At 51.4% G+C, this 19,935-nt stretch overlaps 1 protein-coding gene across 1 annotated transcript; it reads left to right on the forward strand.

Annotated features, from left to right (window-relative positions):
• Positions 1–1,177: 1,177 nt before the first annotated feature.
• Positions 1,178–14,747, forward strand: CTSD (cathepsin D). Its single transcript, XM_027651199.1, has 9 exons — positions 1,178–1,536; positions 2,002–2,155; positions 4,457–4,580; positions 6,179–6,297; positions 9,872–10,071; positions 11,229–11,351; positions 12,542–12,686; positions 13,680–13,778; positions 14,440–14,747. The coding sequence occupies exons 1-9, from the start codon at positions 1,475–1,477 to the stop codon at positions 14,599–14,601; spliced, it is 1,188 nt and encodes a 395-aa protein (XP_027507000.1). The 5' UTR covers positions 1,178–1,474; the 3' UTR covers positions 14,602–14,747.
• The last annotated feature ends 5,188 nt before the right edge of the window (positions 14,748–19,935 follow it).

Consider the following 19,935-nt stretch of genomic DNA (forward strand, 5'->3'; position numbering starts at 1 on the left):
ACCATGTCCCCACAGGGAGGCAGCAGGATTCCTGATACCCACCAGCTTGGCTGCGGCATAGCAATTTGGAGAACTAGTGGGACAAGACACAGCCCAGGGCAGAAATGTCCCCTCAAAACAATTGGCATGAACCTCACTTGGGGAGTGGCAGGCATGGACCCAGGGATGCAAGGATCCCTTGTGAGGCCATGGGTGGATGGAAAAGGCTCAGGAACAGCGTGTGGGAAGGAGATGGTGCAAGTGAGGTGCCGGCGACGTGACCCAGCAATTTTCCAGAAGTTGCATGAACGTGAAGGTGACGGGAGAGGGACAGGGACCTCACCACGAAGCCAGGGGTCCCCCGCTCCAGCAGTGCCCAGCTCATTCCACAGGCTGCTGCTCTCCTGTCCCCAAGACTGCACACAAGCAGTAGCAGAAAAAAAAAAGCGCCCCTAGCCCTCAGGACTTGGAAGGAAAAATGTCTGTAAATCCGGTTTCATTTATATTGTTTTTCCAATGGGTCTCGTGGCTCTGTAAAAGCTCGGCTGGGGCAAACCGGGCAGAGATTAGCTCTCCCAAGCCAGCACCATGGCACCTGTAAGCCTTGCCGTGATACCCCGGTGGGGGCAAAAAGCCCATCCTGGTGATCCCTGATGCTCAGCCCTGCAAATGGGGGAGCAGGGGATTGACCGCAGCGTGCTGGTGGCCAGTGCCCTCCCAGCGCTGCCACAGTGCATTTTGAGGGGTGGCACATATGGCTTTGGCACCCCTCCGGCACCACCCCAAAAAAAAGCTGTGGCCAAGTTATATGCCCATCTTCCCCAGAAACCCCCAGCTCGGAGGGATGAGTCCCCCCAAATTGGAGGTGTCCTGTGGCCAGGGAGAAGCACGGGGCTTGGGGGGGCTGCCACAGCCCCCCAGGGCGGGAGGTGCAGAATGAAACCCCCCTGGTGAGTGACCGAGGTCCGAGAGCAGCCTAGGCCTCGCCATGCCCGGCTTGGGAGGGCCCTGCGCTCCGCGGGGTTTCGGGGGCTGCTGGCTGGGGAGTGCGTCCCCCCCCCCCACCACTCTCCCGGGGGGGCGAAAAAAGGCCGGAAAACCTGGAAAGAACAGAAAACCACCCAAGAGGGGGAAGTTAAAGTCAGGGCAGAAGGAGCGCGCGCGGCCGGGCGGGCCCCTCGTGACTGATTTCATGCTGTTTATTCCCGTTTCGCGGGGGCTGAGTCACGGCCCGAGGCGCCGAGGGTCAGCCCGGGGGGGGCCGTGAGGCGGCGCCCCCGGTCCCACTCCCCGCCCCGCCCCGCCCCGGCCCGCCCTCACGTGACGCCTCCCGTTGCAATTTTAGACCGTCAGCTGACTCGAGAAATCCCTGGAGAGGGGCCACCGTGCCTACAAAAACAGGGACGGCAGCCCGGGAGCGGCGTCGGGGCCTCTCAGCGTCGGGACCCTCCAGCCTCTGACTCCCGTCACCGCCGCCGCCAGCGCCATTGCCGCCATGGGGCCCCGCGGCCTCCTCTTGCTGCTCGCCCTGGCCGGGTCCTGCGCCGCCCTCATCAGGTGAGGCATGGGGGTTCCTCGGGGGCTGCTGAGCCGCCCGGGTGGAACGGGGGACATGGGACAGGCGCCCCCGGTGCTCCTGCAGCCTTGGCCTGCGGGCTTCTCTCGCAGCACTCCCACACGGTGCGGGGGAGGTCTGGGACACCCCCCCCCCCGATGGGGGTTTAAGGGCTGAAGCTCTCCCTGCTCATGGAGGGGCCTCGCTCCAGCTTCCGCTACACCTGGTGACCTTTGGCAGCCACCCCCACCCCTCTCTTCTCCCTACTCCTCCCGGCTTTGGGAAAAGCACTCAGCACAGCACAGCGTGGGGGTCCAGCCCGAGGTGCTGGCAGGAGCCCAAACCTCATCCACCTTATGCTGGCATGTACCCTGTTTTCAGTGGAGCCCTGCTGCCCCCCCCTCTACGGGCCCCCCTCCCTTTACACACACCTGTTTAACAGGTGGGTGTTTGCCTTCCCCACACAGGATCCCCCTGACCAAGTTCGCCTCCATGCGGCGGATTTTGAATGAGGTGGGCAGCGAGATCCCAGATGTGAATGCCCTCACCCAGGTCCTCAAGTTCAAGCTGGGCTTTGCCAATAAGGAGCCCACTCCAGAGATTTTGAAGAACTACATGGATGTGAGTAACAATCCCCCGCCAACCACCCCCTCACTGCAGTGGACCCCAACACAGTGTCAGGCAGCAGCTGTCACTTCTGGGGGTACCCATCCCAAGGGCGTGGTGGGACTTGCCAGCCTCACTGTCCCACCACAGCTGGGAAGGTAAAGGAGGGAGAGATGTTGGTCTCATAGGACAGATTCATGCACCTCCATGGCTTAGTGGGTGGGTGTCAAAAGGTGCTTCCCATCGTTACTAAACCAAAAATACTAATACTAATAATTATAAATAATAATGACAACAGCAAACAACCCTCTACCACCCAAGCAAGAGCATTTCAGTTTGTGACCTATTTCCTTTCCCCTTTGTCAGTAATTAACGACTGTAAATAGGGGCCTGCTCTCTTGCAGTCCTTCCTAGCCCATTTGGGTAATACTTTTGGCAAGACAGGGCCATAAAAATCATGCTCCACTCCTTGAGGCGTTGGGGCATAAAAGAGTGAGCACGGGGTAGAGGAAGAAGGCTCAGACTGGGAGCCAGCTTGTTACAGGACTGGGGATGCAGGACCCTTCCTCTCACTATTCTTCATATTCTGTACTGCCTTGGGAAAAGCCACCCTACACCTCCAATTTCTTCTCAGCAACTTAGGGAGCAAGGGGACCTTCATGGTGGTGAAAAGCCAGATAAAGGGCATGAAGTTTGCCCTTGCCCAGCTGCCAGACACGTGTGGGGTTTGCTATTTCTGGGTGCCTCACTGGGTACCTTCACCACTCTTGGCAGAGTAAGATGTGAGCACTGGCTGTCAGAATAAAGCTAGCCCCAGATATCTGGGCATTAATTCAGGATATTTCCCCCTGCTTCCCTTCTCCAGGAGCTCTTGTCACCCAGTCAGCACTGTCCTGTGCTGGGAAGGGCCACCGCTGTTTCAGTTGGTGGTGTTGAAAGCCAGGGCCACTAGCAGTTGTGTCATGGTGTTGTCTCTTGCAACCACAACTCAGACTGCATTAGGGAAGGACTGTTCTCCCTTGTCATAGGGCCACCAGCACAACCTGTGGTGGGAGATAAGGAACCTTTTGGTCCCGCCCGGCCTGGGTGAAAAGGCTTTTGCCGCTGGAGGAACTCTTGGGACAAAAGGCTCAACCTGCCCTTGACTGCCTCATATGTTCTGTGCTAGCCCTGGGACCCTTCTTGGGTCTGTGTATGTGAGGTACAGGGCCCCTGTACGGGGGGTTGATTTTCAAGCCCCAGCAATAATTGCAGAAACAGTGAAAAACAAGTGCTGCCTCCCCATTTTGGCTAATTGCAAAGGATTGTTAATTACTTGCAAACTAAGCGCACGGGAGATAAACAGCTTTGATAATCCTGTTTTCTCCCTGCACCTTAATTAAGTGCATGGGGGGTTTGGAAAGGCTACTGGCTGACTTTCCTTACTAGCAGCCTTCTCTCCAGGACTCTGATCCAGCTGCTCACCAGGCACGACACAGCCCTCTGCCTGTTCGGTAGGACTGGGATAAAATAGGTCCATAAAAATAGGCCCCAAAAAGGGGACCTGCCTGTTATTCCCCATTCATCCTGTCCTCTGCAGGTAGAGGGATGCCTTGCAAACAGCTCAGCCATTCAGGTTTTTTTCCAGTCCCAGCAGAGGTGCAGTCACAGGGCATCCGTCAAATACCTGTGCTTAAGGGACATCTCCCAGACTTTCACCCTGAAGGCCTAAATCCACCTCTGGTGGCGCTGTTGATGCCCTTTGCTCCCACCACTCCTCCAGTCTTCCAGGTCCCATGACTGAGCAATTGTTTATTCCTCCCCACCCTGGGAACTCACCAGCAAGCGCCAAAAGCCCCAGCAGCTGTACCTCACCTGTGGTGGGCAGAGCTGCTGCTCGCTGCAACCCACAGCTCCTTTGTGAACCTACCAGCAAAGCTGCTTCCCAGCCAGTTTCAGCTTTTCAATAATGCAGGTGTTTTGCTTGGCTTCCTTCCATCTTTTTTCTCTTCCTTATAGTGAACTTCATGCTAGCCTGCAGACCTTCCCTCTTCTCTTCTTCCCTGTCTCCGTGTCCCAAATGCCCTCCCCCGCACACACCCATCCCAGTTGTCCTGGATTTATCCTTTTCACACCCACTGTAATGAGTTGTGAACACTGAAGGGGAGCCTCCCTTCCAGAGAACAAAGGCTGGGAGCCCATCAGTGCCAAAAACAAGAGGCGGGCAGTGTCTAGATAAGAAGCTGATCCCCTATTCAACCCTAAGAGATTTTTGGTCTTTAGTCCCTGCTTTTAGCCAGCTCCCTCTGCTCATGGCTTCCTTCACCTCCTTTGCAGGCCCAGTATTTTGGCGAAATCGGCATCGGGACCCCGCCTCAGAATTTCACTGTGATCTTTGACACTGGCTCCTCCAACCTCTGGGTGCCATCTGTGCACTGTTCCATAATGGACATCGCCTGCAGTAAGTGTTTACAGGTGCCAAGAACTGCTCAACATCTTCTTCCCTGCAAAATGCAGACCCTTGTTTTGCAAGAGGAGAAACTGAGGCAGCGACGTGAAAGGGCTTGCCAGAGGCTGATGGGCTCTTTAGGGTTAGAACTGGAAACACAATTCCAACCTCCTGCACCCATCCTTCATTAGTCCCTTCCTGGTTTTTTTTTTCCCCTTCCAAGTCATCCACACACAGGCCAAATCTTCTCCAACAGCCTTGGCACTGCAGCAGAGGAGCAGCATCATAGGTTGTGATGTTTCTCCCCAGATTATAGACCAATGCTGCTGTTACCCCATTGCGCAAGGCAGACTTTTTTTAAGTCAGCCTCTTGCCAGATCTGATACAAACTGTCCTAGTTTCTGGTTTATTGCTGCACAGAGCATGTGCATGCATGTTTATGGAGTTATAATTAACAAGAGCCAGGTAGGCACAGTGAGATGAGAACATCTTAGGGACTACAAGTTTTTTTGCTCTATGGCATTCCTATGCAATAAACCTCTGCAGCTGAAGGTGTCAAACCTGGCTATGGCAAAATGCCATTTAAAAGCCACCAGCTGTGCTGCTTAAGCAGAGTGGAGAAACCTGTCGAGTCAACAGATGTGACCATGAAAGGCATTCCACAGTGCTCATTGGGAGTAGGGTGGAAATTTTGACTTCTACGGCCCTGTAGTGCCCAGAGAGGAGACAGATCTCCTTTTTGCATGTGTGAAATGAGATTTAGGACACAGGTAGGGAGGTCCAGACCTGGTCTGTTTTGGGGATTCCTGATGTGTAGTGAGGAGAAGGTTTCTCAAGGCAGTGGCTTGTGAGGTGCTCAGACCAAAGGGCTCATTTTATGAGTCCTGCCAGACTGGGAACCAAACTGGGACTCAGGCAGCCTAGCCAGGGAAAGCCCCATCTAGAATGTTGGTTTCTGTACGGCTCAGCTGGTCCTCAGCCATCATCTGCTCTGCTCAGTAAGCAGTTGTGGAGCTGTGCTGGCCAACTCGTGACTTGGGAGGAGTCTGTGGAGGAGGAATCTGCCTGGCCGTAAAACCACAGACATCTGACAGATCCCAATCCATCCAAGAGGAAAAGGAGCTTAGACTAGGGGAAAACCCTTCTCCTCTGCAAATAAAAGAATATTTTGAGCCTTCTCTGTACAAAAAAAAAAAATTCAAGTAGTCTTAGTAAAACAAACAGGTAAGTCCATGAGGAGAAAATGCTCATGCCCAGAGCAGGCTGTATTTAAAGCCACCCTAGTTCTCCAGGACATGGAGGGGGTACACGTTTTGCTCTGCTAACACACCCTGTCACACCAGCGAGATAACTGCTAGGCTTTTAATAACCAGTGGCCAAATCCGATTTAACAGCCTGAATTGGATCTGCCCACCTAATTCCCCAGACATTGGAAATGCTTTGTTAAGCAGTCTGGGCTTGGTAAATGCTGGGTTCAGGCCCACCTTCACATCACTGAGTGTCCATTTGTCCAGATAAGCTGGGTGGTGTAGGGTTAGGTATCGGGGAACCGTAGGTATCAAGGAGCACTAATGCTGTGTGTCCCCCTGTGTCCCCCTTCTTGACTGCAGTGCTGCACCACAAGTACGACTCCTCTAAATCCAGCACTTACGTGAAGAATGGCACCTCATTTTCCATCCACTATGGGACAGGGAGCCTTACTGGGTTCCTCAGCGAGGACGTAGTCACGGTGAGTTACAGCCGCCCTTGCCCCGAGCGGCCCCAGACTCCATTCAGTAGAGTACTTGAAGGTGTTTGACTTCAACAGGTCTCCCTCCTTGAGTGTCCTGCTCATGTAGAGCATGCTTCAGTGCTGTGTTTCCAAGTGCTTTGAAATGATATGGTGATTATGACTGTGGAGGTAACAATGGCCATGGCAGGCAGACAAGGGGGAAGGTATTAATCTGCAAGTCAGCAGGCTGGGAGCAGGGACTGCATGCATGGTGCCCTGCAAACATGGTTTCTGGCCATCTCTCCAACCCTCTTCCTCATGACTGTAGAAACTTCTCAGCCCAAGCACATGCCAGCACCACTGCACAGGCTGCTGGTGGTGCCCAGCTTGTTCCTGGACAGTATCCACACATTAGTGGATGTTCACATGGGCAGCTTCCCAAACACAGGCCAGAAGTTGTCTATTGACTGCCCCATCCTGGTCTCGTGTCAAGAACTGGTGCTCATGTTTGCAAAGGCTGGGTAACACCCTGGGGGGAGGTTCCCCAGCTTGAATTAGCTGGATTGTTGGTGGTTGCTTCTCAGTTTCCTTTTCAGTGAGCAAAGGCTGAGCTTTCTGTCTTTTGAAGGGCAGGTGCCTTTCATGGCTTTCTCCCTCCCAGGTCCAGATGCTCGTAAGAGTTTGCCAGCTGCTGAACCTCAGTGGTGCATGTGCTCTCAGATTACTCAGTCTCCTGGCAGGGTTAAGAGCATATGTTTGCTTTGCAGGGGGGGAAAGACAAAGCAGAAGTTTTGAATTAAGCACATAAATCTAGGGATTTGGACATTTCTGTGTAGGTTCAGCTGAAAAGTATTGGCTTACCAATTTCATCAGAATCAAAAGAAAAATATCCAAGAGAAGCCTAAGGCATGTGACTCAGACAAGGTGCATTCTTTAGCTCATCCCTATAGCATGAAAATTTCAGTCTAGCCTGGAAGCACCAGCCTTTGGCTCTACAGTGCATCCAAAGAGGCAGCAAGGCAAACAGCAAACTTTACTGTCCTTAGAAAGTGTGGGCTGATTTAGGCGCTTTCCAGCTTAATGCAGGGGCTGAAGTGAATCAGAAGGAAAATTGCAGCATTTTATCTTTTGGTTTGTAATTGTCACCCTAATGCCTGCTTGCTAATTAGCTCTCCACTTCCTGGCAGCTCAGAGTGAGGATTTTGTGCCTGAGTTTTTTTGGGAAGTGGGGATGGCTCTTGGCAAACAGCACAGCTTGTAGCACTTGGTTTCTGTCTGCACTGAAACAAGAGAAACCTGCTGCATGTAGCTGAGCAGTGTCAGGCTTGTAGTACACAGGAGCAAGGGCAACTCAGAGAGTTGGGGAACTTCAGCTTGGACACTAAGATGTGTCCTCTGATTCACAGCATGCCATAGGCAAGCTCCCAGTCAGGTGCAGTCTGGCAATACAGGCGTTTGAAATAGTGTTCAGTGTGACCTACTTGGCTTCAGATATCTCACCAAAAGGTGTTGATTGTCAGGTAGTCCAGAGTCCCTCAGTCCTGAATTTCTTTTTGAGAGGGTGATGAGCTTGTATAAAACATCCTCTCTCCTGTGGAGGAGTGATGCCCTGTAGCACCACACTCTCCAGTGCTGCTTGCTCTCCCAAGAGCAGCAGGTTCAGGCAGCCTCTGCTGCTCAGGCATCTCATCCCTTTATCACAACCTGACCTTGGGATGTCCTTCAAGGACAGCAGAGGGCATTTGCTGGCCATGGGGCATGAGGTCTCTCCCATGACTGCAGTGCAGATACAGCACACAGGAGATGCCCTTCCTTGCCTCTCCCCTGTGCCTCTGCACCCTGAGCCCTGGTGCCAAGCTGTGCCACAGAGGCCCTCACCTCATAAGTCTGCCTTTGCCATCCAGCGCTTGCCCACTGCCTGAGGCCCCTAACAAGGAGGTCAGATGAGCTGTGGGGTACCAACACCTGTCTGCAAAGTCCTGGAGGGCAGCCACTACACAGCCATCCACTGATCATGATTTTCGATTGCTCTGTGTCTGGGCAAGAGCCAGGAGAGCGACAGAGACAAAGGTCTGTCACCTGGCAGCAGCGCTCTGCTATAGATGGTCTTGGGTTTCTGTCCTGCTGAGGACCAAGCGCAGGCAGGGTCTGCTGAGACCCTATGACTGGGCAGATACCTGCCTCCCCCTTGGGATGTGCAAGCAGGGCAATACCCAAACAAATCTGGTGCTCGGTGTTATCAAGCCGCTGCATTTTACTTTCTTTTAAGTGGAAGCTTTATTGAACTTTCTGAGCTGCTGCAGGACCAGCAATGCAGAGTGGTGGCTTTTGTAAACCTGCAGCAAACAACTGGAGCACTCCCCACGTGCCAGCGAGCGGATGCATTGCTGTACTCTTTCACCCCACATCCTGCCCTGTGGCTTTCAGCTTTTGCAAGGCTCGATCACCCTTTCCTAGTGCAATCCTCCAATACCATTAAAGGCAGCGCTGCCATCCCAGCCTTGCAGTGTCTAGCCCTGAGGGTATATTAGTAATTTACAGGGATCGTTATCTGCCATCAGGTAGGAGAGGCCAGCTTGTCAGTCCAGCCTGGTTCACTACAGGGCTGCCGGCTGCAGGCTGAGAGGCTGAAATTGTCCTAGCATGGATGCTAAAATTGCCTGTGGTCAGCCAGAAACTCACAAACCTCCTGAACTGCTCAAGCCAGGAGCCAGCAGATGCGTCCTGCTCCTCATCAGCAGAGCTGTCCTGCTTTCTGCAATCTTCTTTCCGGGGATCTGCCCTTGCAAGGCGTTTCAGCTTTCCAGTGGGGAATGCCAGTCCTTCTCATGGCTGGCAAAAGCAGTGACCTTTGAATTCTCAGTACTCCACTTGCTATTTTTGTGCTGCGGGCTCAACCTCACTTTCTCGGCTGGTCTTCTCCCTTCCCACGGGAGGTCTCTGCAGGGTGGTGGCTCTTACAAGAGATGCAGCAATGTCCTGGGGATATTTCTCATGTAGAGGAGATCATGGGGGTTATGGGCAGAGGTGAGAGGGATTTGTGCTCCCGACTGCTGATGGGTGAAGCACCCCAGGAGGCAGGATACAGAGATGACTTAGAAGATGTCCAGGGTGGGGAAGAGGATTAAAGATGCAGCACAAGAGCTTTTCAGACTGGGCGGAAATGAGGAAGTAGGTGATAGGGAAAGGAACGTAGGGGGGACAAAGCGATATGGGTCCCTCTGTGCAAAGAGGAGGAGCTGCAGAATGGCATGGCCAGTGCTGGGACCCAGGAAAAGGCTAAAAGGGCTGAGTGAGGTGGGTGAAGAGCAAAGGGAGCTCCTGCCCTTAAAGGTGTGCTGAGCCTTGCAGGTACTCAGGAGGTTCCGCTGTGCAGCCAGAGTTGCCTGTTTCTTCCCCTGACAAGGGTGGTGCTGGGGTATCTGGTTTTGGCAGCTGCCTACAAATGCAACGATGAAATCAGGCAGGAGTGTGGCAGCACACTGAGGGACACACTACAGCCTGTGTTCAGTGAGATACCGTTACCACCCTGGTCCCCTGTGTCAGTTTTCTTTACAGTCTGCTTTTCCCTTCCTTCCCCATCTCCCTGCAGCTCGGTAACTTGAAAATCAAGCATCAGACCTTTGGGGAGGCCGTGAAGCAGCCAGGCATGACATTCATCGCTGCCAAGTTTGACGGCATCCTGGGCATGGCATTCCCAAGGATCTCTGTGGACCAGGTCGTCCCTTTCTTTGATAACATCATGCAACAGAAGCTGATCGAGAAAAATGTGTTCTCTTTCTACCTGAACAGGTAGTGTTGGATTTGGTGGATTTGGCAGTACTCCACTTGCCCTCTCATTGTGAGGGCAAGCCAAGAGGGCTTTTCTCTGTCTCCCAATAGTACCTCTTGTCATCTGCTATTTTACACTCTGGCCAGCACTTCCCAGTTGGGTAAGCTTCAGCAAGTTCTGCTTGCAGGAGCAGTCAGGCCAAAATATCTTCTGTTTACTGCTTTGGAGTAACAAGAAGGGAAGTAGAAATGCAGCTATTTTACTGATAAAAAGCTGGGTAGATCTGCAACCAGTTTTTTTAACAGATGAAGAGAAAGGATGATTCCAGAGGGAAGAGGGAAAAAAAAATAAACGGGGCTGTGATCATGAAATTGCTTGTGCAGTCCCCTTTAGAGGGGTAAACACTGCCCCAGTCTGCTGCCAAAATCCCTAAGCCACATGGCCACCCCCCAGGCAAGTGTGCCCCCCACCAGTCTTCACTAATGATGGGGCTAATGTTCTCTCTCACCCCCTGGGAAATAATCTGCAGCTTTTAGCACCTTCCCACCCATTGCTGCTCCCCCCAGGACACCCCATCACCCTCCTGTCACTGCAGCAGGGACTCTGAACTACTTCAGCTCAAAAAGTAGCACGTCAGGAGTGGGGAGGGCACAGAGAGCTGCTGCTGGCTGTTCAAGCACCAGCCCTCCCCCATCACCATATTTCTTCCCATCTGCTTGGCAGTGAGCTTCTATCTGATGGTAACCTTGAGAATTCACTCCAAGGCTGCTGGTTGGCACAGCATCAAGTGCAGATAACCTAACCCTGCATCAGCCTTGTCCAGCCCTGCACAGGCACTTTTTACGAGCAGATATTTGGGGAATCCTTGTGTCAGTGCTCAATTTCCCTTTGCCATCCCCCTTCTCTACCACGAGTTTCGTCAGGTGTCTGTGACAAAGCACTAGGGGAAAAGCTTCAGGATGCTTTGGACCAAAATATTCCCATTTCCCCAGCCCAGTCTATCTCACAGTATCTGTCCTTCTGTTGACATAACACAGCTCAATGTAAGTTGTCCATCTCCAATGCTGCTAAGGCTGTGCTTCACTTCCAAGCATCCCAGCATGTATTTTGGAGTCACGTTAAAGGGGGGTTTCTCACCCTGTCCCTGATGTTCACAAGTTTGGGTGTTGTTTTTCAGAGACCCCAGTGCTCAGCCTGGTGGTGAGCTGCTCCTGGGAGGGACCGATCCCAAGTATTACACCGGCGAGTTCACCTGGATGAACGTCACGCGCAAGGCTTACTGGCAGATCCACATGGACTCGTAAGTTCCTCTCTCCACCAGACTACATTCATGGGGTCACGTGTGCAGACAGCACATGCCTGGGGCTGGGCTGAGATCCCCCCCAAAAGGAATCATCTCTATCCCTGCAACACATCCACACCAAAAAAAAGCAGATTAAAATCCCAACCTGGGTTGTTTGTTGCTGGGAGGAGAGGCAGAAGCCATAAGGAATTGTTCTGCAAAATCCGTTCCTTTTTTTTTTTTTTTTTTATGGCTTGACCCTTAAAAACACCTACTGTGTCCCTGCAAAGTGGGGGAAAAACACCAGTGTGTCCTCCTTGCAGGCGGGGCGAACCTCATGTGTTAAACCCCAGTTTTGCTCAGCTCTTAGCAAGGCCTGAGCTGCCTGGCTCACTTGCAGACAGCTCCAGAGGAGCAGGATGAGGCCGCAGGAAGCCAGCCCTTGACTGAAGGGCACGGCGCAGCAATCAGTGCGCATTGTTGGAGGCAGAGGGGAGGAGAGCAGGCTGAGCTGCCGTCCGCCAGCCTCGCGTCTATTCTGAGCTTTCCCACGTGACGGGAACTTAAAAGTGGCCTGTGATCAGAGTGTGTCCTTTTTGCTGGGAATCGCATCCCTCCCCAGCGCAGGGTTTTAGTTCTCATTTTCCCCCAGCCCTGCTGCGTTGGCAAAGTGTGGCAGACCCTTGGCTGGAAGGCTTTGTTTGTCTGCACTGCTGTGAAATGTGATGCGGGTGAGGAAGCCAAGCAGCTCCTGTCATACCTCTTCTTTGTACAGGAACCCTTCCCTTGCCCACAGTTGTTACACCACCCCTTTAACCCTTTGGTTTTTGCAGTAGCACAAACCATACAAGTCCATAATGCATTGCCCTTAGCTCGCTCCCTTGTCCATCAGCTGCGGTGCTTGTTCTGGAGTGTGGGTAGCAGGCACGGTGCGCAGGAAGTGGTCCAGACTCTCTGCAGAAATGCAGCAACACCTCAAGGCACCTGCTCAATCGTGAGGGAATGACAGGGAGCCGGGGGGTCAGCGCACTGAGTTGGTGCTGCATCAGTATTTCTGGGCATCTGTCCTTCCTGGGTGTCTGTCACAGGTCTCCCTTGTGTGCCTGTGTACTTCCTGGGCTCAGCCATCAACTCTTTGCCTGCTGCTTCCTGCAGCCTTCAGTGGGAGGCCTCTAAGGATTGTCTTCTGCCTGGGCATCTCTCCCCAGGGTGCAGGTTGGCAACGAGACAACTGTGTGCGATGGAGGCTGTGAGGCCATTGTGGACACGGGAACCTCACTCATCACTGGCCCTAAAACAGAAGTGAAGCAGATACAGAAAGCCATCGGTGCAAAACCACTCATCAAAGGCGAGGTGAGGCCAGGCTGACAATGTAGGTATCTATGACCACCATAGCATCTGCTCTTATACCCTACTTTGAACCCAGATGCTTGTTGAGATGCAAGTCTTCTGCTCCCTTTGATCTCCATTCCCAGCCTGTGCTCCTGGAAAAGTCTCTGGCACAGCAGGGACTCCTTCATCTTTTGACCCTGGGTACCATTCACCACCCTGCTCATGCTCATGGTAGAAGGCCCGGGTCCCATGAACTTTCAGAGACTTTGGGTCACCTCTGCCACCCATCTCTGGGAGGTGGAAGAGAAGGGGTCTGAGTTGCAGCCAAGGCCAAGGATTCACATCAATGTGAGTCCAGAGATGCTTTAATACAAGTATATTTACTGCAAATGACAACCCTTTGCTGCGAAGTTTTTAACCATCAGAGCTAATCTCACAAGGTTATCTCTCCTCCCTGAAATTGTGGAAGAACATGGATTATAAAGACCCTCTAGAAAAAATGCCCTGCTCTGAAACCCCTCCCAAATCACAGAGCCATGAGCACTTGTGAGGTATTTCTGCAGTGTCAGAGACCCCATGCTGCAGCAACAGCTGGCTTAGGCCTGCCATCATCTCCAAGACTTGCCAGTGTTAATGGAACTGGCTTTATCTGTTCATTACATCTTGAGTCCCTCTGTATGTCTGTAGGCTGTATTGAGCCACAGCTGCCTCTCCTGTGGTAAAGACCCCCGGCTGTGCCACATCGGCTGTTGTACCCTGGGGCTCAGCAGAGCCAAAAGCTGAATCCAACATTCTTTGGCTCCATCTCTATCCATAAAGTCCTCTGGCCCCTCAGCTTGCAGTCCTAGGCAAGGAGCAGGCTACTTAACCCAGCTCAAGCTTCTCCTATACCCTGAGATGAGCTGGGTTTGGGGAAAGCCACAGCAAAGATATGATTGTGCCCAAGAAAGACTGTGCCCTTTCCTGAGAGAGCATGGGAGCTCCCATCTAAAGTCTTTACTGTTGCCATTTCAGTACCTGGTGCCCTGTGATAAAGTGCCAACACTGCCTGTCATCACAATTACACTAGGAGGGAAGCCCTACGATCTCACAGGAGAGCAGTATATCCTCAAGGTATGTCCAGGCAATTATTGCCAGACTTATGCTTCTCCCCCAAGGCCTAACTTTTGCTTCTGCTGCTCAAACCTCAGCCATGAAATCCAAAACACAAGAGCAGCCAAAGCAGTTCTGGTCCTTGGGAAAAAGTCTGAAAGATTGGTGTGTCGGGGTGGTGGCACAGATGATGGACCCAGCCAACCTCACCGAAGTCTCTCATGGGATAGATATCCCTCTCATGAGGGATAGTAGGATGGGAGAGGAAGGGGTGGCAAGCTGTTGCATCACCTTATACAAACATTTAGCTCTTTCCTGCTTGATTGTGGTGCCATGAGGCCAGTCTTGTCATAGCAGAGGTCACCAGCCTCTTGTTTAAGCCATCAGAATCAACTTGCAAGGACCATCTTGCGGACACTTTCACTAATGTCTCTAATTCAGAGCTGTGTGGGCTGGGAGGTTTATGGTCACATGCAGCTTTACTCGATGCTTTAGTGCTTAAGGGAGGGAGAGCTGGGTTTGGAGCCATAGGAGCAGCGGGTTGGGAGTTACTTTTGCAATCTTGGATCTCAGACTGGGAGAGGCTGAAGCAAAGCCATCCTTGCAGGTGTTCTTGCCAAGCCTGCAAGGTTGAGGGAAGGGAATGGCCTGCTCAGATTGAAGCTCTTGCTCTTCTATCTAGGTTTCTTCAGGAGGACAGACCATGTGCCTGAGTGGCTTTTCAGGCCTGGACATCCCACCCCCTGGGGGCCCACTCTGGATCCTGGGAGATGTCTTCATTGGTCCCTACTACACTGCCTTTGACCGTGATAACAACTCTGTTGGCTTTGCCAAAAGTGCCTAAACACATGACCCCCACTGCCTCTGCCACACACACACTTACACACACACGGGAGCTGTAGAGAAAGGTTACCAGTATTAGAAACCCAGTGAGTGGAATGGGAAAAAAAAAAAGAAATGGAACTAGATTTTAAATTACATGGAAAATAGTCATTAGTGCCCTGCTAGCTACTTTTTCCACTCCATTGAGTAAGTGGTGCTGAGAGGTCTCTAGCTGACAACTCCAACTGGAGTAGTCCCTTGCTTTACTGCTAGGTCTTCCAGTAGTTCTTTTTCAGAATGATTCTCAGAGCTGAGTGAGGCCCTCTCACCTCTCCCAGCACTGGTGTCTTTCCTTGGGGAGGGGCAGTTGGCTGGAGCCAGCCCCTGGTACCTCTGTTCCTGCAGAGAGGCTGTGCTGCTGCTCTTGGGTTTGAGCTTCTGTGCTGGGGGAGAGGGATAGGGAAAGCTGTACAGCACATTATTTCTTGTTTTTTCACTCATGAAGTGGGGGAGTGGACGATGGGGGAGAATCCGTCTTTATGACCCCTCCCCAACAAGTTGAGGCAGTGACCAGTAGGTCATTTCTCAAGGGTTTGTGCTGGCTTGGTCCTAGGAGAGCATGTCCTGGGCTGGAGCAATGGGGGAATCGTGGTAGTGTGCCCAAGGGATGAGTTTCAGAGCCCAAGAGCTCTTGTGGTGTGTTTTGTTTATGGATGGCACTAGTGAGGGAGCTGGCAGGCATGGTGTCCATGTGCCTGACCTAACGGGGCAAGGATTTGTAGGGGATCTCTAGCCAGTGGGACTTTCTGGGCAGTGTGATTATTAAGGGGGTCAAGATAGGTTTTAATAGAGGTTATTTGAATTCAGGACCATGAATTCAGCCTTCTGCTGAGCAAAGTTATGTGACACAAGTTCTCTGAAGTTCGGTGAACTTCTCCCAGGTTCCCCAAAAAGCAATTCTTCCTAGCGTCATCCACAACCAGTGAGTTGAGAATAATGTTTCCTAAAGCAACTAAGTGACCTACAAGCTGAAATCATACTGATAAAATCCGTACCTGTTCGTCAGTCACGTAAGAACTTTTGGAAACATGATTCACAGCATTTCCGAACTGCACAAAACCCAAGAGACAGTTGGCAGAGCCAGCAAGGCTCCTGGGCAGGAGCGTGCTCTGGCAGCTGCTGCACTTGGATTCGCTTTTAACACCCTCTGTACCTGCTTTCTGCTTTACTAGTGCTAGTGATTTCTGTTCATGTCCGCCCTGTGTTGCAGATGGAGTGAGGCACAATCCTGCTTTGGAGAGGTTGTAGCTGATTTAGCTGTGCTCACGGATTCTCCCAGAGAGCTGAGACCTGCACTTATGGAGCCACTTGCCTCACTGGGCTGGCATCAGTAGGCAAACACCGGTGAAGCTGGGAGGATGATAAAGTGAGTTCTAAGCAGTACCGGGAAGCAGAAAAGAGCCTGCCAAGAATCCCAGCCCCTGTGCTAGGAATAAAAGGCTCTCTTCATTTCCCAGTGTGCTGGATCAGGTCCTAAAGTTAGGGAGTAGCAGCAGGTGAGGGGCAAAGCTGAGAGTGACAACAGGACCAGATCAGCAAAAGTCATGACCCCAGACAAGGCTAAACAGACAGCAAAATCCTGACTACCCAAAATTCACTGATAATCCTGCCAGCAGTACTGGTGGGGCCAAGGAATTTTCCAAGGAAGGTCTTTGGGCAGTGAGTGAATAGATGGTTTTGCTTGGTGAAGTGCATATACATCATCCCCAGTACTGAATTCACCATGAGCATTAGAGGCACAGGTGGGGAGGAAGTCCTGAGGTGAGTGGTGGGAGCACAGAGCCTGCAGGTCCCCTGTCCCTGTGTGCTGCAGCTGATAAGTTTGGCATTATAACTATGCCTTGCCTTGGAGGCATTTGACATGGAGACTGGGACAGACATGGGCACACTTAGGACATTGTCCCCTGTATCCCCAGATGTGACAAATGCTGCTCCCAAAGTTTTTTTTTCTGCCTGGTCATAATCTTCATCTGGAACCCTGTGTCTGAACACCAAAGGACATCTGTTGCAGACTGGCCAGAGAACAGTAGCATGTTACCAAAAGAAAAAAAAACAATCTTCAATAGGTACTCCAAAATCAGCAGATACTCAGCATCTCTCCAGAGATTCTCAGTTTCTCACCAGTTAACTGCCCAAAGCTTCTCCAAGTCCTGCTACATCGTTTCCCAGCCGCAGGATTTCTGCGGTGTGGCAAGATGGCCTCTCAGGTACCTGCTGATCAGACCTGATGCGAGGGGGAGGCTTGATGTGGACCTGGCAGTGGGTTTTGAATGTCTGCAGCATCAGATTTAAGCAGGACGTGCAGCACAGCCCCAGACCCAGCCATTGGGCTGCGGCTGTGCTGGGTGTGCGCTGCCTTAGGCTATCTGTGTCGTACCTCTGCGGTGACTCCAGGTTGGGCTGGTGGCGGTCGGCAGGCAGGCAGGAGGCTGCTGCCTGGGGAAAGAGCATGGCCCAGAGCAATGCCCTGAGTGACAGGATAGGCTGGAGGACCAGTTCACTGCAGTGTTTCCTGAGTGGGTCTCCTCCCCTTGTTCTTTTATTTGCATTTTTAAACCAAACTCTGTAATCGTGTGACTGGGTTTTTTTAAATTAATTTGCTGTCAGAATTACTGTCTCTTCATAGAAAATTGAAAATAAAATAACAGTATTTCCCCCCTTAACTCTGAGAGTGGTCTTTCATTAAGCAGTTTGAGATGCCTGTCTCTTTGTCAGTGTCCAGAGACTGTGTCTCCCCAACCTGTTGTCCCTGGACATCTGGTCTCCCACTTGAGTGGACTCATGCATGTTTCAGAAGGGCTCCTTCCCTTCCCTCTGATAAGGGAACATGCTGGGAGCCTGTTGGATTTGTCTTGTTCAGTGGATTAAAACATAACCCAGCCTTTGCAGGGTGACATAACAGTGTCACCTGCCTGACCCAGTGCCACCAGGGCAGCAGGCACTTCTAGCATCCTTCCTAGCCTATGGCCTTCTGGGGCCTCACCTCCCTAGCTGAGCATTGCCAAGGGTAGTCCACCAACAGGGAACTCAGGCTGTCCCCTGGTCCTCTGGGCCAGTTAGAACAAGCTCCTGCTTGGCTTAGGATGTAAAGTGGTCCTGTAGCAGCCAAAGTAGAACTTCAGTTTCTAAGTCTGGCCTAAAAAGGTGTAAAATCTGGGGAAGTCCCAGAACCCAGTGACGAAGAACATGGTATGGGGGTTTTTTTCTCAATGCAGGAAAAATCCACCCTTCTTGCCTGGCTGTGTCATTTTTAGTTCTAGCACTGCTGTATAGGAGCTGGAGACTCTGATGCAGAATAAAGGCCCCATGTGCCAGGTGGAAGATAAGAGCTAATCCCTACTTTGAAAAAAGCATCATCTACATAAGCAAGATGATGCAGCCAAGTCCCATCCCATCTTCTGAGCACAGATCTAAGCAACAGAGAGCTTAGCTGATTTCCCCATGAGCACATCCCGAGCCTCTGTTCCCCTAGGATGCCTAAATACTCAAATCAGCTGTTCTCCTGCGTTAAAGAGATGGATTTAACCCAAAAGGGCTAGCTGGGTCCTGAAAACCAATCATGCAGCCCACCGTTCCTCAATAGCCCAAGGGGAGAACAAGTCATCCGCTGCCAAATATTTATTGACAGGAATACAAGGGCGCTGTTTCTGGGCGCTGGGGGGATTGTGTCTAAGCCTTCAGTCATATTGTGGGTACTGAGCATTACATCTCACTGGGAGCAATCACAGGCTTGATCTTGGCCAAGAGCTGGAGAAGCCAAGAGCCAGAATTGCCCACCCATGTTTTTTCAGCAGGGAGCAGAGCACACCCCACCCCAGGAGCAGCCTGCATGCAGCCCCACAGTATCTTGACCAGCAAATCCTCAGGTTTACACCAGCCCCACCCCCATTTACTGCACCATCTCTGCAGAACTTGGTGCACATGACAATTTGATAACTCACTCTTTATTAAATGTCTCCACTGATGCAAAGAAGATAAAATTTTTCATTACAAATACCCTTGAGTAGCAGGATGCTTGGCCTGACCCTCAGGGCTGTCTTCATGAGCCTGATCCTTCTCCAAGCAACTCTGCTCAGGGCTTTACCAAAAGCCCACTAACACGAGAACCTTGTTTATGAAGTTGACTTGTTCATCTGGTTGGCTCAGCAATTTGTTCATTTGGGAAACTATTTTTATTCATCATGAATGACTAAGCACGTTGTTTTGGGGGCTGGTGGCTTTTCCTTTTTCCGCTCTTTTTTGGGTTTATTTATTTTTAGGTTTCTTTGGGAGGGAAGAAAAGCAGAGTGCAGACTGAAAGCTCAGAGAACAGGAGACAGAGATCAAGGGAGAGTGAGAAGATGAGATTTACCCCTCTGAGTCTCAGGTCACCTTACTGCTTATGGAACTTATCAACCTATTGAGGAATTTTATAGGGGTAATTCAGGAGGAAAAGAATTACCAGGAAAAGAAACAACCAGGGTCAGGTTCTGCTAATGGTTTTCTGAAGCACTTGAGTAGGATTTGAGATGGAAGACTTTCTCACGGGTCTTACAGTGCTTGGTTATGCTACAGCCAACGTCTGTAACACGATTACAGGAGAATTGCTTTGGGGCAGGAAACATCTTTCCGTTCTGTTTGTCCTATGCTTAGCACAAGGGGATGCCAGCCTTGATGCCACAGTAATGCAGGCAATTATTCGTACTCACCTCACCTTTTATTTGAAAGAAAAGTAGTCCTAGACCATATGGTTGAGGACTTGCATGCATGACCTTTAAAGACCCCAGAAGATTGAAGGAGGGTTAAAATAATACAAAATGTTGTGGGGGTTTATTCCTTGTGTCATTATTTTTTATTCCAGTTTCCTAATTTTGAAGGGTCACATGAATGGTTTTTGAACTGGTGATGCTGCCTATATGCTGTTTTGATTCACATAGTAAACCTCTCACCGCTTGCAGTTGACATGGAGAAAGATGATGAATCACCCACCCAAAGACCAAAAAGTGCTCTGCAAACTGTAGGGATGACCTGGTACCCAGAGAAGAGAAAAAGCAGCCGTCCAACCTCCCTGACCTTTCAGTCTTGTTCATACCAGAGAATGTGTCCACTTCTGTTGATCTCACATTCCTCTACACCACCCTGCTGCCTCCTCTTGCCTGCTCCAGAACCCCTTTGACCTTTTTCTCTGCTCACCCTCCATCTCAGCCTGACATTAAGAGGAGAAGCTCTACCTATGCAACTTTCCCCAGACAAATGAACAGCAGACTCCTCAGTAGCTCCCATGGAAGGCAGCAGTCTGCATCCAAGGGGTTTCATT

This window comes from Corapipo altera, unplaced genomic scaffold, assembly GCF_003945725.1.
Source record: "Corapipo altera isolate COAL_440 unplaced genomic scaffold, ASM394572v1 78, whole genome shotgun sequence".
NCBI lineage: Eukaryota > Metazoa > Chordata > Aves > Passeriformes > Pipridae > Corapipo > Corapipo altera.